Source organism: Felis catus, chromosome D4, assembly GCF_018350175.1.
Source record: "Felis catus isolate Fca126 chromosome D4, F.catus_Fca126_mat1.0, whole genome shotgun sequence".
In the NCBI taxonomy this organism is placed as follows: Eukaryota; Metazoa; Chordata; class Mammalia; order Carnivora; family Felidae; genus Felis; species Felis catus.
The window spans coordinates 81,044,811-81,063,129 of NC_058380.1; the positions used below are offsets into that span (position 1 = coordinate 81,044,811).

At 47.0% G+C, this 18,319-nt stretch overlaps 1 protein-coding gene and 1 long non-coding RNA gene across 11 annotated transcripts in view; one reads left to right on the plus strand and one right to left on the minus strand.

Annotated features, from left to right (window-relative positions):
- The window catches only part of TTLL11 (tubulin tyrosine ligase like 11), a 245,861-nt gene extending 236,748 nt beyond the window's left edge, over positions 1-9,113 (minus strand). For 2 of the 10 annotated variants that reach the window (XM_045043377.1, XM_045043379.1), the window contains exon 1: positions 7,917-8,690. In XM_045043377.1, the coding sequence (XP_044899312.1) occupies positions 7,917-8,570 (654 nt within the window). In that variant the 5' untranslated portion in view covers positions 8,571-8,690. Of the gene's footprint in view, positions 1-4,777; positions 4,929-7,916 lie in introns of those variants that run through there. The other 8 variants (XM_045043386.1, XM_045043383.1, XM_045043380.1 and 5 more) reach the window with 6 other exon arrangements.
- Positions 9,114-9,878: 765 nt separating this feature from the next.
- On the plus strand, positions 9,879-13,728 carry LOC102899063. Its single transcript, XR_006589016.1, has 2 exons — positions 9,879-9,931; positions 12,712-13,728. It is a non-coding gene; the product is annotated as an uncharacterized LOC102899063 (long non-coding RNA).
- The last annotated feature ends 4,591 nt before the right edge of the window (positions 13,729-18,319 follow it).

The following is an 18,319-nucleotide window of genomic DNA, read 5'->3' on the forward strand; positions in this document are numbered from 1 at the left end:
TGAAAAGAGAGATGTTAGCCCATCTGGAATAGAGAAACATGGTTATTGTTCTCTCCAGCAAAAAAAGAATCTGTGCGGAGGGATCTCAGGGACATAACTTGGCTGCAGTGGAGCAGCCACAAGGAAGGGAGGAGCTCAAAACTAATTAAAGGACAACAAGGTTATTTGCCTGTTCACACCACCAAGTTTCTGTTATAAAATGTAATTAAGATGTCATGGAATTCAGTGGAGAGAAAGGCAAACAGTATTCCTAGTGTAAACACTGGCACTTTAAAGATTTTCTGATTTAATCCTCATAACAACCCTACCAAGTATTTTATGCTCATTCTTAGAGATGAGGAATCTTGGGCTCAGAGAGGTAAAGCAAGTTGTCCAGGGTCACAGAGCCAAGGTTCAAACCCCTGTCTGGCTACAGTCTTTCCAGAGTCCATGGGGAGGACTATAGGAATGACAATAAAGAATAGGAATGATAGTAAAGGGTAAAGAAATCAGCCCAGAAAGTCCACATCACTTCCACACAGCTAATGGGTATATTTACATACACGATCTCAGTTCTCCGTGTGAACTCAAATAGCTAAAATAAGCTTCCTGTGGTGATGTATAATAATTAATACACCAAAGTATGAGGTAGGTGCCAGGTTCAGAATGGAGGCTTTACATTTTTCAATTAAATTCACAAAACCCTAAAAGTATAACTGATTTAAACAGAACTTTAAGGGGCGCCTGGGTGGCTCAGTCAGTTGAGCGTCCGGCTTCGGCTCAGGTCATGGGCTCACCGTTCGTGAGTTTGAGCCCCGCGTCGGGCTCTGTGCTGACAGCTCGGAGCCTGGAGCCTGCTTCGGATTCTGTGTCCCCCTCTCTCTCCACCCCACCCCTGCTTGTGCTCTGTCTTTCTCTGTTTCAAAAATGAATAAACTTAAAAAAAAATTTTTTAACAGAACTTTAAGTCCATGTTATTTTAAAAATTTTAAACCTAAACTACATCACCTTGATGTTCATTTAAAATGTAACTGTTGGGGCACCTGCGTGGCTCAGTCAGTTAAGTGTCCAACTCTTGATTCGGCTCAGGTGATGATCTCATGGTTTGTAAGATCGGGCTCTGCACTGACCACATGGAGCCTGCTTGGGATTCCTCTCTCTCTCTCTCTCTCTCTCTCTCAAAATGAATAAGTTAAAAAACAAAATATATATATTAAAAAATGTAACTGTCCCTTATCCCCCAAGAGCTTTGTATGTTTTCACTATTTGCTGTATCCCAAGACCCCAAATATAGTCTGTCACAGAGCAGGTCTCAAAATATTTATAACATGATTCAAACAAGCTGGTCATATATGTTCTGGTTAAGCTGTAACCTTATATATGCAGATTAAATTCTGTAATAGTTTTTTCCTAGTTTTTTTTTCTTTTTTTTTTAAATAGATCAGGGGCACCTGGGTGGCTCAGTTGGTTAAGCGTCCAACTTCGGCTCAGGTCATGATCTCACTGTCCCTGAGTTCAAGCCCCACATCGGGCTCTGTGCTGACAGCTCAGAGCCTGGAGCCTGCTTCAGATTCTTCGTCCCCCTCTCTTTCTGCCCCTCCCCCACTCAGACTCTGTCTCTCTCCATCTCTCAAAAATGAATAAACATTTTTAAAAAAATTTTTTAAGTAGATCAAATAACCCACATCTGCAATTGCTCAAAGGATGAAAAATATAAAATAACATTTACTCGATATTGACAAGTGTGTCAAACATTGGGTTAAGGCAATTTACATGCATTCCCTTATTTAATGTCACAAAAATTCTGCACGGTAAGTATCACTTGCCCGTTGTTACAGTTCAAGAGAGTGAGGCTCAGATTCTATATTTAGTACATGGTTGGTCACACAAGTCATTAGTAGCGAGGATTTTCACTTAACTGTCTGAATCCAAAGTCCATGCTAGCTAGCTCCAGGACACAACACTTCCCTTCTAGAGAAAAAGGCACTTAAAGAGCAGGCAGTTACTATTACAATATGTCCTTGTCAAAGAATAGATTTAAAAGAAAAAGAGAATTATTGGATTTTTGCATTCAACTTCCGCTGGCTCAAAACCAGAATCCAGAATGCTACCAAAACTGAGGCTATTTACAATAGAGGGTATGCTTACATAACCCGGGAAACGGTTCTGACAATTGTTGACCACAAAAACCAAAATTTTAATTTGTACTAGCTATAGAACTTGAATGTGAGCCCCTGGAATTTGTTGTCTTTTAAAGGACTATTGAAGGTGTTCGTGTGGCTTCATGAAGCTATTACATATACCATGTTGTTCAAACAACGGTGGTAGTGAATTGTGATTTTTATGGAAGGACAAGTTCAACTGGCAAAGGGAAAATTCTGGTGGACTAGGCATTATAATGACATGTCTGTTGAAAGGAGAGCATTTGATGGAAGAGGATATAAACCGTTCTTAAATACCATGCTGTTTTTAAAAAATGGAACATAAATTGCAAGGACTATCATTGAAACAGGAAAGGGAGGTAAGATTAAACTATATAATTTTTCATTTTATACCGCACCTTCCAGAAGGAATGAGATACAGCAATTCATACAGCAGGATCACATTCCATAGAGGAGCAAGGCAACTCAGCTAGTCAAATGGCACCCAAATAGCTTCTTCTCTGTGGGCAGCAGCAAGATAGGATTTGGAAGGTACAGGCACCAAATGTTCCCCCTGCCAGGTAGGATATATTTCAGTGTGTTTTATTTTAAGTCCTATTTGCAATAGCACTCTCCTGGTTCTGAGCAACTCCGCTGTCATTTGAGAGTTATGAGTCAGACAAATGGGAGCGTTAAGAAGTGGAGAATTATGAAACACATCGGCAAGTGTGCTTTGGAACAAGACAGACTACTGTATGAACCCTGACTTTCCCTCTTACTTACTGTGCCCACCTCAATTTCTTCACTCAGTATCTGGGACTACCAATAATAGAATAACTACTAGTGGGGTGTATTCTAGCAAACGATTAGCAAAGAAGACAGTATAGGATTGTACACTGGCTATGAGCACAGGCTCTGGATGGCTTTGCCACTTGTTACCCGTGTGGCCTTGGGCTAGCCCAATATGAAACTCTCCCCGAGCCTCAGTTTCCTCATCTGTAATTTGGGAATGATAATAGGATCTACTTCGGAGGGTTGCTGTGAAGACTAAATAAAATAATCCATAGTAAATGTCTAATTTTTAATGAACATAAAGCGCATAGTATGATGCCTAGCATATAACAGATATTTAATAAACAGTAACTGATATTATACCTTATAAACAGGACAACATAGTAAGTATACACATGCTGCAGAAAGGCTGGATAAATTTCAGAAAATAACACATGATTTGGAGTCTCTGAAACAAAGAACTCACACTGTCATAGATCTTGGGACAGGGGCTTATGCAAGGTGTTATCAACAAAGGTCCTTCCATCAAATCTCTGAGCGCCCTCGCGCACGTCAGCTAGCTGGTGTCCATGGCACCACTGTGCACGTATACACAACCTGCAGCTCCAGGGAGGGCAGCTATTCTCCTTGGTGTCTTTTCCCTAGGGTTTCTTTAATGATGGTGTCAAAACTACAAAAGAATACACAAGAGGATGGGGAGAGAGGCTCACACAATTGAAAGAGGACCATACAATTCCATAAATATTTATTGAGCACTACTGTGAGCCAGGAAAAATCCCTCTCTTTCATGTGGGCAACTTCAATAGCGACTCCATAAACCTGATTTTGCTATTCTAAGATAAACTTTCGCCTTATCTATAAGTTAACAGGGCCAACATTTGTGAATTTTCTTTTGAGAGGCAAATTCAACATTGTAGACATGTTTGGATTAGACCCGACCAGAGTAGACACAACTGAAAACAGAATCACCAGAGAGTTGGCGTGGTTCACCTGGGGCTGAGAGAGTGGGCAAGAGGAGCTGAGTTTATATATGGCAAGATTCTGTGATCACATTCAGGCAGGAGCTCAAGCTTCCTGGCCTGGCCTCCGACGTCCTCCATGATCTGGCTTCTTCATCTCTCCCGCCTTCCCACGTGCTCCCTAAGCATCGTACACACAAAATCCCACCCTGCACACAAAATCTGATCCATCCTCCCTGCCTTGTGCCTATTCTGTATGGAATGGCCATTACCCATTCAGCTCCCAGACTGGACCCGCCATTGTGTGCATGTCTTTCTCTCAAGCCAGAAGCTGCTGGAGGGCAAGGAGGGAATCCCACTCACATCCGTATGTGTAACTCCAATCCAGGGACTGCAGATAGAGATCCAGTAGGAAACAGTGAGAAGAGCCCAGAATGAAGGCTGGTTTCAAACGGAATCTCTGTTTCAAATGCTAGCTTACTAGCCACTAGCAAATGCCACTTGCTAGCCATATGACCTTGGATAAGTTAACCTCTGTATGCTTCAATTTCCTCTTCTGTAAGATGGAGACAATGAGGCACTTAATTGGGTTGTTGGGAAAATCAAATCACTGTAGATACATAAAGGCACTTGGAAGAGTGCTTGGCACAGGGTTAAGAGTTATGTAAGGCTTCATTATAGCTGTTGACGTTCGCTATCCTGGTTGCTAAATGTGTGTGTGATAAAAAAAAAAAAAAAATGAAGGGGGAAGGGAGACTGTGTCCTGTAGCCAAGCAAACGTTGAATTCACAAGCTGGCTCAGTGCTGCCCTGCTAAATGGACTGTCCGGTGCCGCCCCTCACTGTGCACTTTCAAAGGAAACACTGAGCTTTCACCCTGGCTGGTGTTCATGACCTCATTTCTTACCTGGGCTCCCCGTCCACCCCAGCCAGTCGGGTACTCTCAAATCCTGCGGCAACAGCACTGCACGAAATACAAAGGACACCAAGCCTTGTGTCCCAGCCCTGGTCCTCAGACACCAATGTTGAGCATCACAGATGATCTTGTCCAACATCACTCCTGAAACATATGGGGAAACTGAGGCCTGGAGAGGTTGTGTCTGTCTACGCTTTGTTAGTGACTGCTTTTCATGCACTCAACTTTATGGTAGGTACTAACAATACTAAAATCATAATTAAGGCTGGAAGGGACTTAAAGTTTACCTACTCCAGTACTTTTCAAACTCCACATTCTAGAGTGTCAAGATGAAATGTGAGCTCTGTGGCAAGTATTTCATTCATTCATCTGGTAAATATTTATGGAATACCTATGATGTACCACAAGTCAAACACCACTCCTGTCCTCAGCACCTCACAAACTCATAGGGAAGAGTGACATTAATAATCACACATCTAATAGGAAAGTCCTGTTGTGACTGAGTTTGTTTTAAAATATACCAGAAGGGGTATCTCCACTTATATGCCAATATACTTTCTGGGCGAGAGGAAGAAGGCGAGGTTGGGGCGGTGGGGGGAGTTACAGGTAATGCCTGGCAACTGCCCACTCCGCTGGGTTTACCAGCACCAGGGTCTCATGTAGACTAACATGACATGATGTCACCAGACAGCCTGGGAACCACTGAACTAGCCCAACCCACCCCCATTGAAAGACAGGCAAACTAAGAGGCTTCAGGAGTTTAACTCACTGGTCAAACTAGCATAGTCGATAAATGGAAGAACCTTAAAATCTTGTAGTGGCTCACACAGCCTTCCAAAAAACAAGTCCACATCCCACAGCATGGCCTGTGGTCTGACCCCCACTCCTTTCTCCAGCCTCACCTCACCACCATCCTGCCGCCTACTCACCTCCAGCCATACTGAACTACATGCAAAGCCCCAAATGTGCCTCTGCTGTGCCCATACTATGCCCTCTACCAGAGATTCAAACTCAATGGCCCTAAATAATTCCTACTCCCTTTCAGCACTCAGAACTCAGCTCACATCTCTCTCCTCCAGGAAGCCCTTGTGAGATGGCCCTCTTCTTCTCCCACAGCACGTACACCTTTACATAGGGACAGGGAAACACTCATCACACAGCGTATCCATCCATTCAACAAGTATTTATTGAACACCTTCTGTGTGCCAAGCACCTGAGGATATGGCAATAAATAAAGCAAAGCCCCTGCCCTCATGGGGCTTACATTCTAATGAGGGAATAGGTAACAGAGTGTCAGGTAGAGTTTTGTGCTATTCGATAAAAGAAAGAAGAGGAACGGTTGGTGGAGGGACAGATAGTGGGGGAAGGCTTCTCTGAGGAGGAAGCATTTGCTCAGAGATGGAAAGTGACAATAAGACATGCAAATACCTGGGAAAAGAGCATTTCAGGAAGCAGCAGCAAAGACCTTCTAATCACTGCAATGATTTCTTTGTGTTTTTTCCCTACTGAACTGTAAGGTCCTTGAGGGCAAGGGTTACATCTTAAGCATCTTTGATTTCCAGAGTCAGCGCCCACAGCAAACACCCGTGGACCGAGTACCTGAACCTGGCATGCATGCCTGCTGGTTTCTGAGTCCATCGGGTTCCATCTCGCAAGATCTAGCCAGCTTCATGTCTCTCCCTCCCACAGCGCTAAGCCGAGCACAGCTCTCCGTGCCTGATTCTCAGCCTTGCCTGATCCTGTGGCCTGGTTTCAGTCCCTGGATTCTCTCTTTATTAGGACCATGGCACTGACAAGTTCTCCGATTTTATCTTGTTCTGGCCCAGACCTGGGACCCTGTCCAGAGCTAGGAGCCTCCCTCCAGGTTTCCTAGGCATGGAAGTGCTCCTCTGAATCCCAAGCCCCAAGCCTGGGGACCCTGACACCTGGAGTCAGACTTCCCCAATGGCTAACCCCTCCCTACCTGGACGTCTGCCCTGCCTGATTCTTGTCTTCCCTCCAAACCACACGTCTCCTTCCTGTTGGGACATCAACCCTCTGACCTCATCAATCCTTTCTGCGGCCATCTCTCCATATGTTCCAGCTTCATAAAACCATTCCTGAATGTCTGCCATAGCCAAAGCACAGAGCTAAGCACCTGAGTCTTTCACGTCACCTGCTGCGGATTCCTGTTACACCAGCAGACCATCTGGATCTAAGTCTCTAGACTTGACTGCCCTAATCACAATCCCAATATTCCCGAAACCCTGTTTAAAAAGCCTTAGAAGCTGAAAATAAAGTCAAATGGCTTTATCCACTCAGCCAACTGCGACAGACACTCCTGGGTGTCTTTGGTGCTTCATTCCAGCCCCCACTAGGTCTAAAATGGGCTCAGGGAGGAATAACCCATTCCTTCATCCACCCTTTCAGCCACCACTCATTGACACATGCTATAGCCACATGCCAAGGCCTAGAATATAAAATACGGTTCCTGCACTGATGATAATGGTGGTGGTGGTGATGGTGACGGTGATGGAGGAAGAGAGAGCAGACGATGCTAAGATTAGTTACCATGTATTGCACACATAATGTGCTATGCTACAATAAGCAATGAGTCTTCTAATACTAACAAAACTATGAGACACTTATTAGCTTCGCTTTACAGAGAAGGAAATAGGCTTAAGAGGTGAAGCGACTTGCTCAAAGTCACACAGCTAAGTGGCAGGGTGTGGTGAGAACCTAAGTCTGTCTGCCTCCAAAGTACAAACTGTTCACTGTTATACAGTTAAGTGCTGAGCAAACAGAACTTAAATGAAGAAGTGAAAGAAAGAGTCCCGGGCCCCGAGGACTCAAAGCTGGTGGAGGAGACAGACACATAAATAGGCTAAGATCTACAATGCAGGGGAGTGCTGATAGGTAGAAACCAGAGCTGTAGGGGAGCCAGGGGAAGAAGCTGTGGCTAACTTGACCTGGAGCGGGCTGAAAGCCTTCTGGAGGAAGCGACTTTGGGGGGAGGCTTTGAAGGATGAGCACTTGGAGCCTGGCGCTCGGCAGGAGCTCAGCCCTCAGCCCTGGCCTGGGCCGCGCCGGGTCCTCCGAGGTCGAACTGTCCACCCTCCCGCCGTGCCCACGCGGCCGGGCCAGGCCTCACCTCCTTCCACTTGAGCTGGCGGATGCTGATCTTCAAGGCGTCCAGGGAGGTCCTGGCCTTGGAGCTGTCCACAGTGACGGGCCGCTGGGAGTGGTACTCGTCCGCCGCGCGGCCTGAGCTCCGTCGGCCGCCCCGGCCCTTGCTCCGGGGCTTCCCGTGCGGGCAGAGGCCCCGCGCCCGCGCCGCCTGCGGCTTGGCCGGGGGCAGCGTGGGCGGCGGCCGCGGGACGACGCGGGCGTCCCCCTCCTCAGCCGCGCGGGGCTGCGCCGGGGCCGGGTCCTTGGGCTGCTCCTCTGGCGTCTTGCGTTCCGGCTCCCCGGCCGCGCCCGAGTCCACGCGGACCTGCTCCGCCGCCGCCTGCGCTTTGGTCACGGCCACCGCCTCCGCCTCCCACCGGGCCGCCAGCTCCCTCTCGGAGCTGCCCCGCTGCATGGCGCTCAGGGCCGGTGCCAGCGCCAGTGCCACCGCCGCCGCCGCCGCCGCCGCTCCGCCGCCCCGGCCCGCGACCAAACTGCCGCCGCTGCCGCCGCTGCCACGCGCTCCCCGCCCGAGCCCGTTGCCATGATCGCTCAGGCTTGGGTTGACAAGGGCAGTCGCCGCCTCGGGACGGGGCCCGGGAAGGGACAATCGCCGCTCGAGCTCCCGCGACCTCATAGGCGGCGGCGCTCACGTGATCGGGCCTGTCACAGAAACCGCGGCGGCCATCTTGGAAGAGGGCGGAAAGCCGCCTGAGCCCGGCCGGAGGGAGGGCGCCGTCTTTCTGACGGAGCACAACTTGGAGAAGCAGAAGGTGAGAAGGGGTGTGCTAAGGTGTTGGGCACTTGTGGGACTCCTGAGCCTGGGAGCTGCGGAAGAGAGACGAGAATCTCAAACTAAGGGCCCACTTGCCCCTCCCCCCGACCCCGTACACCGTCGCTGGGATAACTCCCAGTCGGAAGGGGCAGGCAGAACCTCACCTGCTGGAGGGAACTGCACCATCGGGAATCATCTCTAGCTGATGATGGACGGGACGAGTCCAGGCCCTGGGGGATTAGCTGTCCGCTTAAAGAAACACCTGGCTGGCCCTGGGAGAGCCCCAGACTGAGAAGGGAGACACCTTTCCCTGTTCTCAGAGAGCGCCCTATGGGATGGAGAAGCCCTACTCATTCCCAGTCAACTGGAGGGCATCAACACTGCTTTTCTTATTATGTCACCTTTCTTTTTATTGTGGTAAAATAAACATAACATGAAATTTACCGTTTTTACCTTTTTAGGTGTGCAGTTCAATGGCATTAAGTGCGTTCACATTGTTGCGTGAGAACTATCACCAACAACCATTGCTGGAACTTTTTCATCTCAGACTCAAACTCTGTACTCATTTAAACCATAACTCCCCGTTCTCCCTCCCCCCACCTCCTGGCAACCAGCATTCTGCTTTTTTCTCTATGAATTTGACTGCTCTAGGGACCTCATTACATATGAGTGGAATCATACAATATTTGTCCCCGTGTGTCTTGCTTATTTCACTCAGCGTAATGCCTTCACGGTTCACCCGTGTTGTCACATATCTCAGAATGTCATTTCTTTTTAGGACGGAATAATGTTTTTGCTGCCTGTGTCTACCACATTGTCTTTACCCATTCATCTGTCAATGGACATTTGGATTGCTTCCACCTGTCGGCTATTGAGAATAATGCTGCTATGAGCACGGGTGCACAAATCCCTTTTCAAGTCCCTGCTTTCATTTCTTTTGGGTTGCAACATATCTTTAAAGCCAATGCAAGGAGAGGATTCTCCCTTCTCACCTCAGGGAGTCACATTTATTGTTTTTTGTTTGTTTGTTTTGTTTTTTAGGGAATGCAGTTGGGAAGGTGTAACAGCATCCCAGAATCCCAGACTAAAGACTGTATCATAACTACGCACAGGTGGCCGCTCTTCCTTATTCATCTGCCCAGTCTCTTGGTTGGTTGGTTGGTTGGTTGGTTGGTTGGTTGGTTGGTTGGTTGGTTGGTTGTTTTGGCCCAGAGATTCCCCAGGTAAATAAACTGCCTTGAAATACACTAGCAATAAATTCAAGAGATCAAAACGTCATTTTAGCAGCAGAGGGCGCTCTCATCTCTTTCTCTGGAGGCCATCATAGCTTTATTTCAGTGTTGTAGTTATGTGACTGCCTGTGCCTGAGTTATCTGGGGTGCTTATTTAGAATGCAGGCTCCTGAACCCCAACCCCAGAGACTTTGATGCAGAACATTTGGGTGGGACTGGGAGTATGTATGTTAAGTTAGCTCTTCTGCTGATTCTAAGGCAGCCAGGGGCAAGCACCATTGATCTGGTCTATGTCAAGTCTTCTGGAGATCCTTGGAGCTGTCCGTGGTGCCAAGGAGAATGCCTCACCACTCCCCAATCTCTCTCCACCAACCTACTCCCTCTACCAAATCCTGTCTCTCCTCCTGGCATCCCTGGTCTCATCCAGGGGTACGGCCTTTATTCAGTCATTCATGCATGAAAGTTGGAGAGACAACTTATTCCTCTCCCCGGCCTCCTAAAACCATTCCATCTCCAAGTCTTATACGTTTTACACTGAAATGTCTCTCTCATCTTTCCTCTTTTATCTATCCTTATTGTCATTGTCCCAATTCAGGCCTTTAGCCTGGACCATTGCACCAGCCTCCTCACGGGTCACCCTTCATCAGACCCCACTCAGATGTCGCCATCTTGGATAAGCTTTCTTCAGTGCCCACAAGCAAGAAATAGTTACTCTCTCCACTCTTCTACTGACATACATGATAACCCTCTACCCTGGTCTGTCTGTCACACTGTAGAGAAATCTTAGCCTCCTCCGTTAGTCTGGGAAGGAACATGTCTGGTCTGATTCATCTCTGTATGCCATTTGCAGGGGCTAGAACAAAGAGGTCCTCAGAAAGTAGTGTGAATGAATATTTATTTTATTTACTTTTGAGATGGAGGGGGGTGTGGAAGAGAGAGAGAGGGAGAGAAAATCCCAGGCAGGCTCCATGAGATCATAACCTGAGCCGAAATCAAGAGTCAGATGCTTGACTGAGTGAGCCACCCAGGCTCCCTGGAATGCATAATTTAATAGTTGTTTTCCACTTCATTTGCCAAATCTGGAAAGGCCATTCCATGCAGAGATATTCATGTGCATTTGGCTTTGAATCTCAAAGATCTTCTGCCTAAGGGACTTTGCACATGCCCTCCCTTCTGCCTAGAACACTCTCTAGAACTCTGCCTATCTCTCCTTCAAGATTTAGTGTGAATGATACATCTACAGAGATACCTCTGATTTCTCTATCTAAATCAGATCTCTTCAGATGAAAGAACAATACAGGAGAGAAAAACAACAAGAATCACAAGGCAGTATACAACTGAGTGCCAAATAAGGCAAGGAGTGAAAAAATTGTTTAGGAGTTCAAGGAATGGAGAAGTTACTGTGAATTAGAAGGCTAGATAAGACTTCCTATAAGAGATGGAATATAAACTTTGAGTCTTCAAGATGGTGTAAGAATGAGATAGATAGAAAGTAGGTGGGGTGGGGTGCCTGGGCGGCTCAGTCAGTTAAGCATCCAACTCTTGATTTCAGCTCAGGTTGTGATCTCACTGTTTGTGGGCTCGAGCCCCACACTTAGTCAGTTAGGTATCCAGCTCGACTTTGGCTCACGTTGTGATCTCATGGTTCATGAGTTTGAGCCTCATGTCAGGTTCTGCACTGCGTGGAGCCGGCTTGGATTCTGTCTCTCTCCCTCTCTCTCTGCTCCTCCCCCGCTCACGTGAGCATGTACTCTCTCTCTCTCTTTCAAAATAAATAAACTGTTTTTAACAAATTAAAAAAAAAAGAAAAGAAAGTAGGTAGGGTGGTCATTCCAGAGGCTGCGGGCAGGACTGCCATGTGCAGTCATGCAGGTGGCCCAGGAGGCCTCAAAAGGGCTGGAATCCAACTTGTACTCTGCCCACCAAGCTCCAGCCATTGAGGCTTTGTCCACTAGAAGGGAACACCTTCTCCAATTGGTTCAAAGGCTCCCAGGGCTAGTGGAGTCCCGTACTGAGAGGACAGTGAGGAAAAGGCACTGTACAAGTAGACTTAAGAAGGGGATAATCATGTCTCTTTGGGGGGCAGGGAGCAGACCACACTGGTTGAAACACAAGCCTTAAAGGAAGGGAGGACAGACAATGAGGCCCATTTGAGCTCATTGTCAGGCCTTTGACCACCTTGGCAAACTCTGACTCCTCCAGAAACTGTGTTAGTGGAAAGTCCAACCCCAAATGGGACTCCTCAAAGAGAAGCTTCAGTTACAGCTGCTGAGGAGCAAACAGCAGGTTAGAATTAGAGACTAGGACGACTTCTAGAAAATATAAAAATGTGTTAAAAAATAGATCCCCTCCCACCCCCCCATAGTTCTCTCCTTTTCCTTCACAGCACCCACCACGCTTACCGTGGGGATCTTGCTTGTTTGTTTATTTGACGTGGTCTGTCTTGCTGGCCAGAGTCCAAGTGCCTGAAGTGTAAGGTGCTCACTGTTCTTGTTGACCACTATATCCCAATGCCTAGTTCAGTGCCTGGCAGAACTATTTCTTGAATGAATGGATGAATGAATGAATGAATGAACAAACGAATGAGTGAATGAATGAATGAAAAAGTAAACCCAGATATTCAATAATAAGGAAATCGTTAAGCAAACCATGGCAAGTGCTGTCAATGACAGCTTTAGCCGCTTAGGAAAATGTTGATGATGTAACTAACACTAAGCAAACTGGTGCAAGCATTGCAATTAGAATGCTGAAAAACCCTTCTGCGTACACAGGGCCTGGAAGAATACAGAGACAAATGAGGACAGCTGTGGTGCGGGAGGCACGAGATCTTGGTTGAAATTTGCCTCTCCATTTGGACCAACTATATCAACCTGGGGTCTTCATATCCTTAGACCCAGAAGTCCATCCCACTTCCAGAGGTTTCCACTGTGAATCAGAACAGCAGACTAAGCTTTCCATGGTGATGTGTTACCAGGAAAAACCCTCTCTGCCCCCGGCACTGTGCTGCGTATTTTATATATGCCTTGCCATCTACATACAGCAGCCCTGGGATAGGTCCCATCAGAAATCCCATTTTACAGATCAAGAAAGAAATTGTTACTCAGAGAAGGCACTTGCCCACGTCACGCAGCTAGTAAGGGGTTCTAGCTCAGCATGGTCTGACACTGGCACCCGGCTCCCAACACCCACGCTAACTCCCACACCAGGACTTTGTGCACAAAAATACTCCACATATGGAAAGGAAGGAAAAAAAATATAGAAACCAAAAACCAAACCCTTAACTATAGAGAACAAGCAGATGGTTACCAGAGGGGTAGTGGGTGGGGGGTGGAGGAAAGAGGTGAAAGGGATTAAAAAGTACAATGATGATGCGCACTGAGTCATGTAGAGAATTATTGAATCACTATATTATACACCTGGAACTAATATAATGCTGTATGTTCATGATACTGGAATTAAAATTTTTAAAAAATTAATAAAAGCTAAAAAAAATACTCAACAAATGTTTACACATAACTGAACCCATATGTATGTCTATGTATTTGTATATAAATATATATACACGCTAATCCTCAGCCATGTGAAAATTTTATGCAGAGAAAAACACTGGAAGCAAATATGCCAATATAGTAATAGTGGTTATCCTGGGTGGCGGAATTAGGAGGACTTCGTTTCTTCTTTATTTTTTTCTATATTTTCCAAATTTTCTGCAACGAACATGCATTGTTCTGATAACTGGAAAACATATAATTTTTAAATAAAATAAACATTCTTTGATTGTTCTATCACTTTTGCAGCAAGTCCATTTCTGGGGAGACAGGAAGGAACAGTTCAAGGGAGAGGGATGTAGGCAGCCTGTCCTCCAGCTGTTAGTTTCTGTCCTGTTAGTATCAAAGACCACCGCCAGGGGGCACCTGAGGCCTGGTTTTTGCAGAGGCTGAAGCGGGATGAGGTACAGGAAGGGCCCACAGCAAGGAGCTTCTGAGTAAAACTGAAGAGTTCCTGCCCGACTCTATTTGCAGACACACTTTTGCACCGCTTGGCTTTTGCAAGTGTTGCTGTCTCTGCCTGGTGCACCCCCTCCACACCCACTGACCCCTTGTATGGTCAGCGAGCTGTTTGTCCTTAAGCCTCAGATCCCAAATCTCCTCTCCTTTTAGAAACGCGATGATAGGGCACCCAGGAGCACCAGGGTTCACTGGAACAGGGAGTGATCAATCTCAATGAATGAGCAGGGGCACCTGGGTGGCTCAGGTGATTGAGCGTCTGACATCAGCTCAGGTCATGGTCTCACGGTTCTGAGTTCAAACCCTGCACCGGGCTCTGTGCTGACAGCTCAGAGCCAGGAGCCTGCTTTGGATTCTGTGTCTCCCTGTCTCTCTCTCTGCCCTTCCCCCGCTTGTGCACACGCTCTCTCTCTCTTGCACTCTCTCAAAAATAAGTAAACCTTAATTTAAAAAAAAATGAATGAGCAGAAGGCTTCATGTGCAGTTTGGGGTTAACTATTTCTCAAATAGGTGGTTTCTTCTTGAATAACAATACTAGCCATTGTTCACTGTGCACACATGTATGAGCAGGGACATCAGTCTTCTCCTGCTCTTGGACTAGGACTTATGCCTTCAGCTCTCTTGGGGCTCCAGATTACCAACTGTAGCTCTTAGGACTTGTCAGCCTCCATAATCACATGAGCCAGTTCCTTATAATCTATTGGTTCTTTTTCTCTGCATGTAAACAGTATTATGTATACAGAAAGTTCTATGGATTTTCATGAACTGACCACACGCATGTAGCAACAACCAAATCAAGAATCAGAACATCCCCAGCACCCTGGAATCTCCCTTATGTTTCCTTCAGTCATCCTCCATCAACCCCAGGGGAGCCACTTTCCAGACCTCTAATGAGATAGATGGATTTGTTTAAAATATAACAAATTTTAACTGACTTCAAGTTTTTAATGAATCCAAGCCATACATGCACTTGGTGCAGAGAGGATCAGAATGGGGAATTGTCTTCAAATACAAGGGACAGTGGGGTCCACAGAGACTGGGGCTCTGCTTCATGGCAGGGCCTCGAAAACTTCACGTGATATCTATCAGATGAGCACGTCTTCCCCCCCGCCCCCCGACCACCTCATGTCCAATGCTGTGAGCAGGAGTGGGGTGGGGGGTGGGGGTCCTGGAGGACAAGAGGAGGGAGCCTGGCAGAGAGCATAGCTGGAGGAAAGGCCCCCGAGTGGTGACCTCAGAATGCAGGAGAGGGATAGGGTGCTGATGAGTGTGGTAAACACATGGGGAGGTTGGCAGATCAGTGTTAAAACAAGCTTCTTCCCATAATCATGGGGATCCCTGGGAGGCTTTTAAGCAGAGGAAGGACACAGTCAGATCTGTGTTTCAGAATGAACACTCTGAGCAGTGAGAAGTAGAAGTAACTAGCATAGACTGAGCTAGACACTGCTCTAAGCCCTTGACATGGGTTGTCTGTTTCATGCTCGCAGCAACCTAGTAAGCAGATAGCGTTGGTATCCCCCATTTACATAGCAGCGATCAGCCCAAGAAGAGCGAGCTAGTGCCTGACCTCATACAGCTGGAAGGGGCAGAGCCAACTGGGGCCCAGAGCCTGACCTTTAACCTCACTTAGAAGACGGGTGGTCGGCAGGACGGGAAGTAGAGAGACCAGTGAGGTGTCTGTTGCAGTTAAGCAGCCAACGTGACAAGATGGGGGTGGGGGGGGGCTGGTCCATGGGAAGAGAGCAGGGCGTGAGGGGACTGGGGATCTTCCTGCTGTTCATACCACCGTAGGATCCCTTTCCCTGGGCCCCAAACGCTGGGCCTGGGCTCCCTCTCACCAGCTTGATTCTGGGGGTCCTGGAGACCCCTAGCCACCTCCTCCTTAACCATCCCCAAAGACTCATCCTTTTTATGCTTTCAGTCATCCAAGGAAGATGCTGGGGAGAGGGCAGGGAGTCTGGGGTCTCACAACCCGGGTCTCTGCACTGAGGATCCTGACCCTCTGTGGGAGGATCTCCGGAAGCCCTGGGGTTCCTGCCTCCCTCTAGTTATCCTCCCAGGGATGCACGGGGCTGATCCCAGCTGTCTCCAGCCTCTTCCCCTTCTAGGCCCCTTTCTCCAAGCATCCCTCTCCTCTGCCTTCCATCCCAAGGCCAGCGTCCCCTCACTTCAGGTGGGGGAGTGGCCACTAGGAGACCTCTAGAATAGCAGCACCCTCCCACGGAGCCCCTGTCCTGGGAAACCTCCTAGAAAAACCTGAGGTAAGGCAGGTGCCAGGAGGGTAGCCACCGCTGGTGGACAAGGGGAGGGGGAGAAAATGGCTCCAGGGAGAAAATTAAGCGCAGAAAGAGGCCTGATCTTGTCTGCCCCAAGAAAAAGGGAAGGAGGGGCACCTGGGTGGCTCAGTCGGTTGAGCGTCCAACTTCGGCTCAGGTCATGATCTCACAGTCCGTGAGTTTGAGCCCCACATCAGGCTCTGTGCTGACAGCTCAGAGCCTGGAGCCTGCTTCGGATTCTGTGTCTCCCTCTCTCTCTGCTCCTCCCCTGCTCATGTTCTGTCTCTTTGTCTCAAAAATAAATAAAAACATTAAAAAAGTTTTTTAAAGAAAAAGGGAAGGAGGGAGGGGACAGAGGGAGGCAGGAAGGAAACTAAAATTTGCTCAGCAGTTCCAATATTGAGACAAACCTTCATGTAAAGGTGACAATGTTCTATAGTCTAGAGCAAGGGTCAGCAAACTTCTACTGCAAAGGGCCATATGGTAAATAGTCTAGGCTTTGCAGGCCTCCATCGCTACTCTGCCCTTCTAAGGAGAAGACCGCCCTAGACAATATGTAAATGAGAGGGCTAGCATGACTGTGCTCCAATAAAACTTTATTCACAAAAACAGGCAGAAAAGATGCTCAACAGTATTCGCCATCAGGGAAATGCAAACCAAAGTCACAATTAGATACTATTTCAGACCCACTAGGATGGCTATAATAAAAAAGACAAGTAAATATTAGTGAGGATGTGGAGAAACTAGGAGCCTCATGTATACATGGTCTCATATATATGTGGCCTCATATATACGTGGTCTCATATATACGTGGTCCAATATAAACCGGTGTCTGCTTTGGAAAACAGTAGGGCAGGTCCTCAAATGGTGACAAACACAGAGGTACCATGTGACCCAGCAATTCCACTTCCAGGTACATTCCCGAGAGAATTGAAAGCACATGTCCACATGAAAACATGTACACGACTGTGCACAGCAGCAGAACAGTCCTATGCAGAATAGTCCCCAATGGAAACAACCCAAGCATCCCCCGACCAATAAATGGATAAATATGTTGTGGTATCTTCCATTCAATGGAATGCCATTTGGCAATTAAAAAAAAAAAAAGAGTAGAGAAATAAATAACACAAGAAATTTCTCAGTGTATAATGACATGACTCTCCAGGAATTACTGAGAGGGTGCTTTGCCAAAATGAGGGGGTAAAGCAAAACAGAGGAAGACATGAGATTCACAGAGATTTGTAGCAAACAGAAAAATTTTAAAGGAAGTTCAGATCCATGAACCTTGAAAACATTATGCTAAGTGAGAGAAGCCAGATGCATGCTGTATGTTCTCATTCACACAAAATGTCCAGAACAGACAAATCTACGAAGAGAAATCATGGCGTCTGAGGGCTGGGAAATTTGGGACACATGGCGACTGGGGGCCAAAAGATACAGGTTTTTTCTTTTTTCTGGTTTGTTTGTTTGTTTTAGGATGATGGAAATGGACAGTGGTGATGAATGCACACATCTGAATGAAATAAAAATCAGTGAGTTATACACTTTAAAAAATATGAATTGTGTGGTATATGTCATATTGCAATAAAACTTAAAAAAAAAAAAATAGTGAGCCAGATTCTTCCCACCAGCCATAGTTTGCTAACTTCCGATGTAAAACAGAGTGGCCAGACTGGGGTGGAATTTTCGCTTTTTTTTGTGACCTCAGGCACATTTTATACGTTGCCTGTCCTCTGCTGTCCTCATCTGGAAAGTGGATCAATAATAGTGCCTATATCAGAATGTTGTTGTAGAAATTAAGCGAGGTGAAATCTGTAAGGTGTCTACACGTAAGTGATCTATCAATGCTGGGGATTATTCTGGTTCCCGTTTAGAAGTAGAGACCAAGCCTGAGACAGAAGGAGGCTCTTATCCAATGTCACACGGTGAGTAAGTAAGAGTTCAAGTTTCAGTGTGTCCAGTGCTGAGTCTGTGATCTTTCCATTCGATGGTTCGCTCACGCTGTCTCCTGCTGGTAAGTCTAAGCTCACTGGGGTCCCTGGCCTGGCCCTGTGCCCTCTGGCCTTCCGTTTGCCCTATGCCAAGTAGGGAGGTTG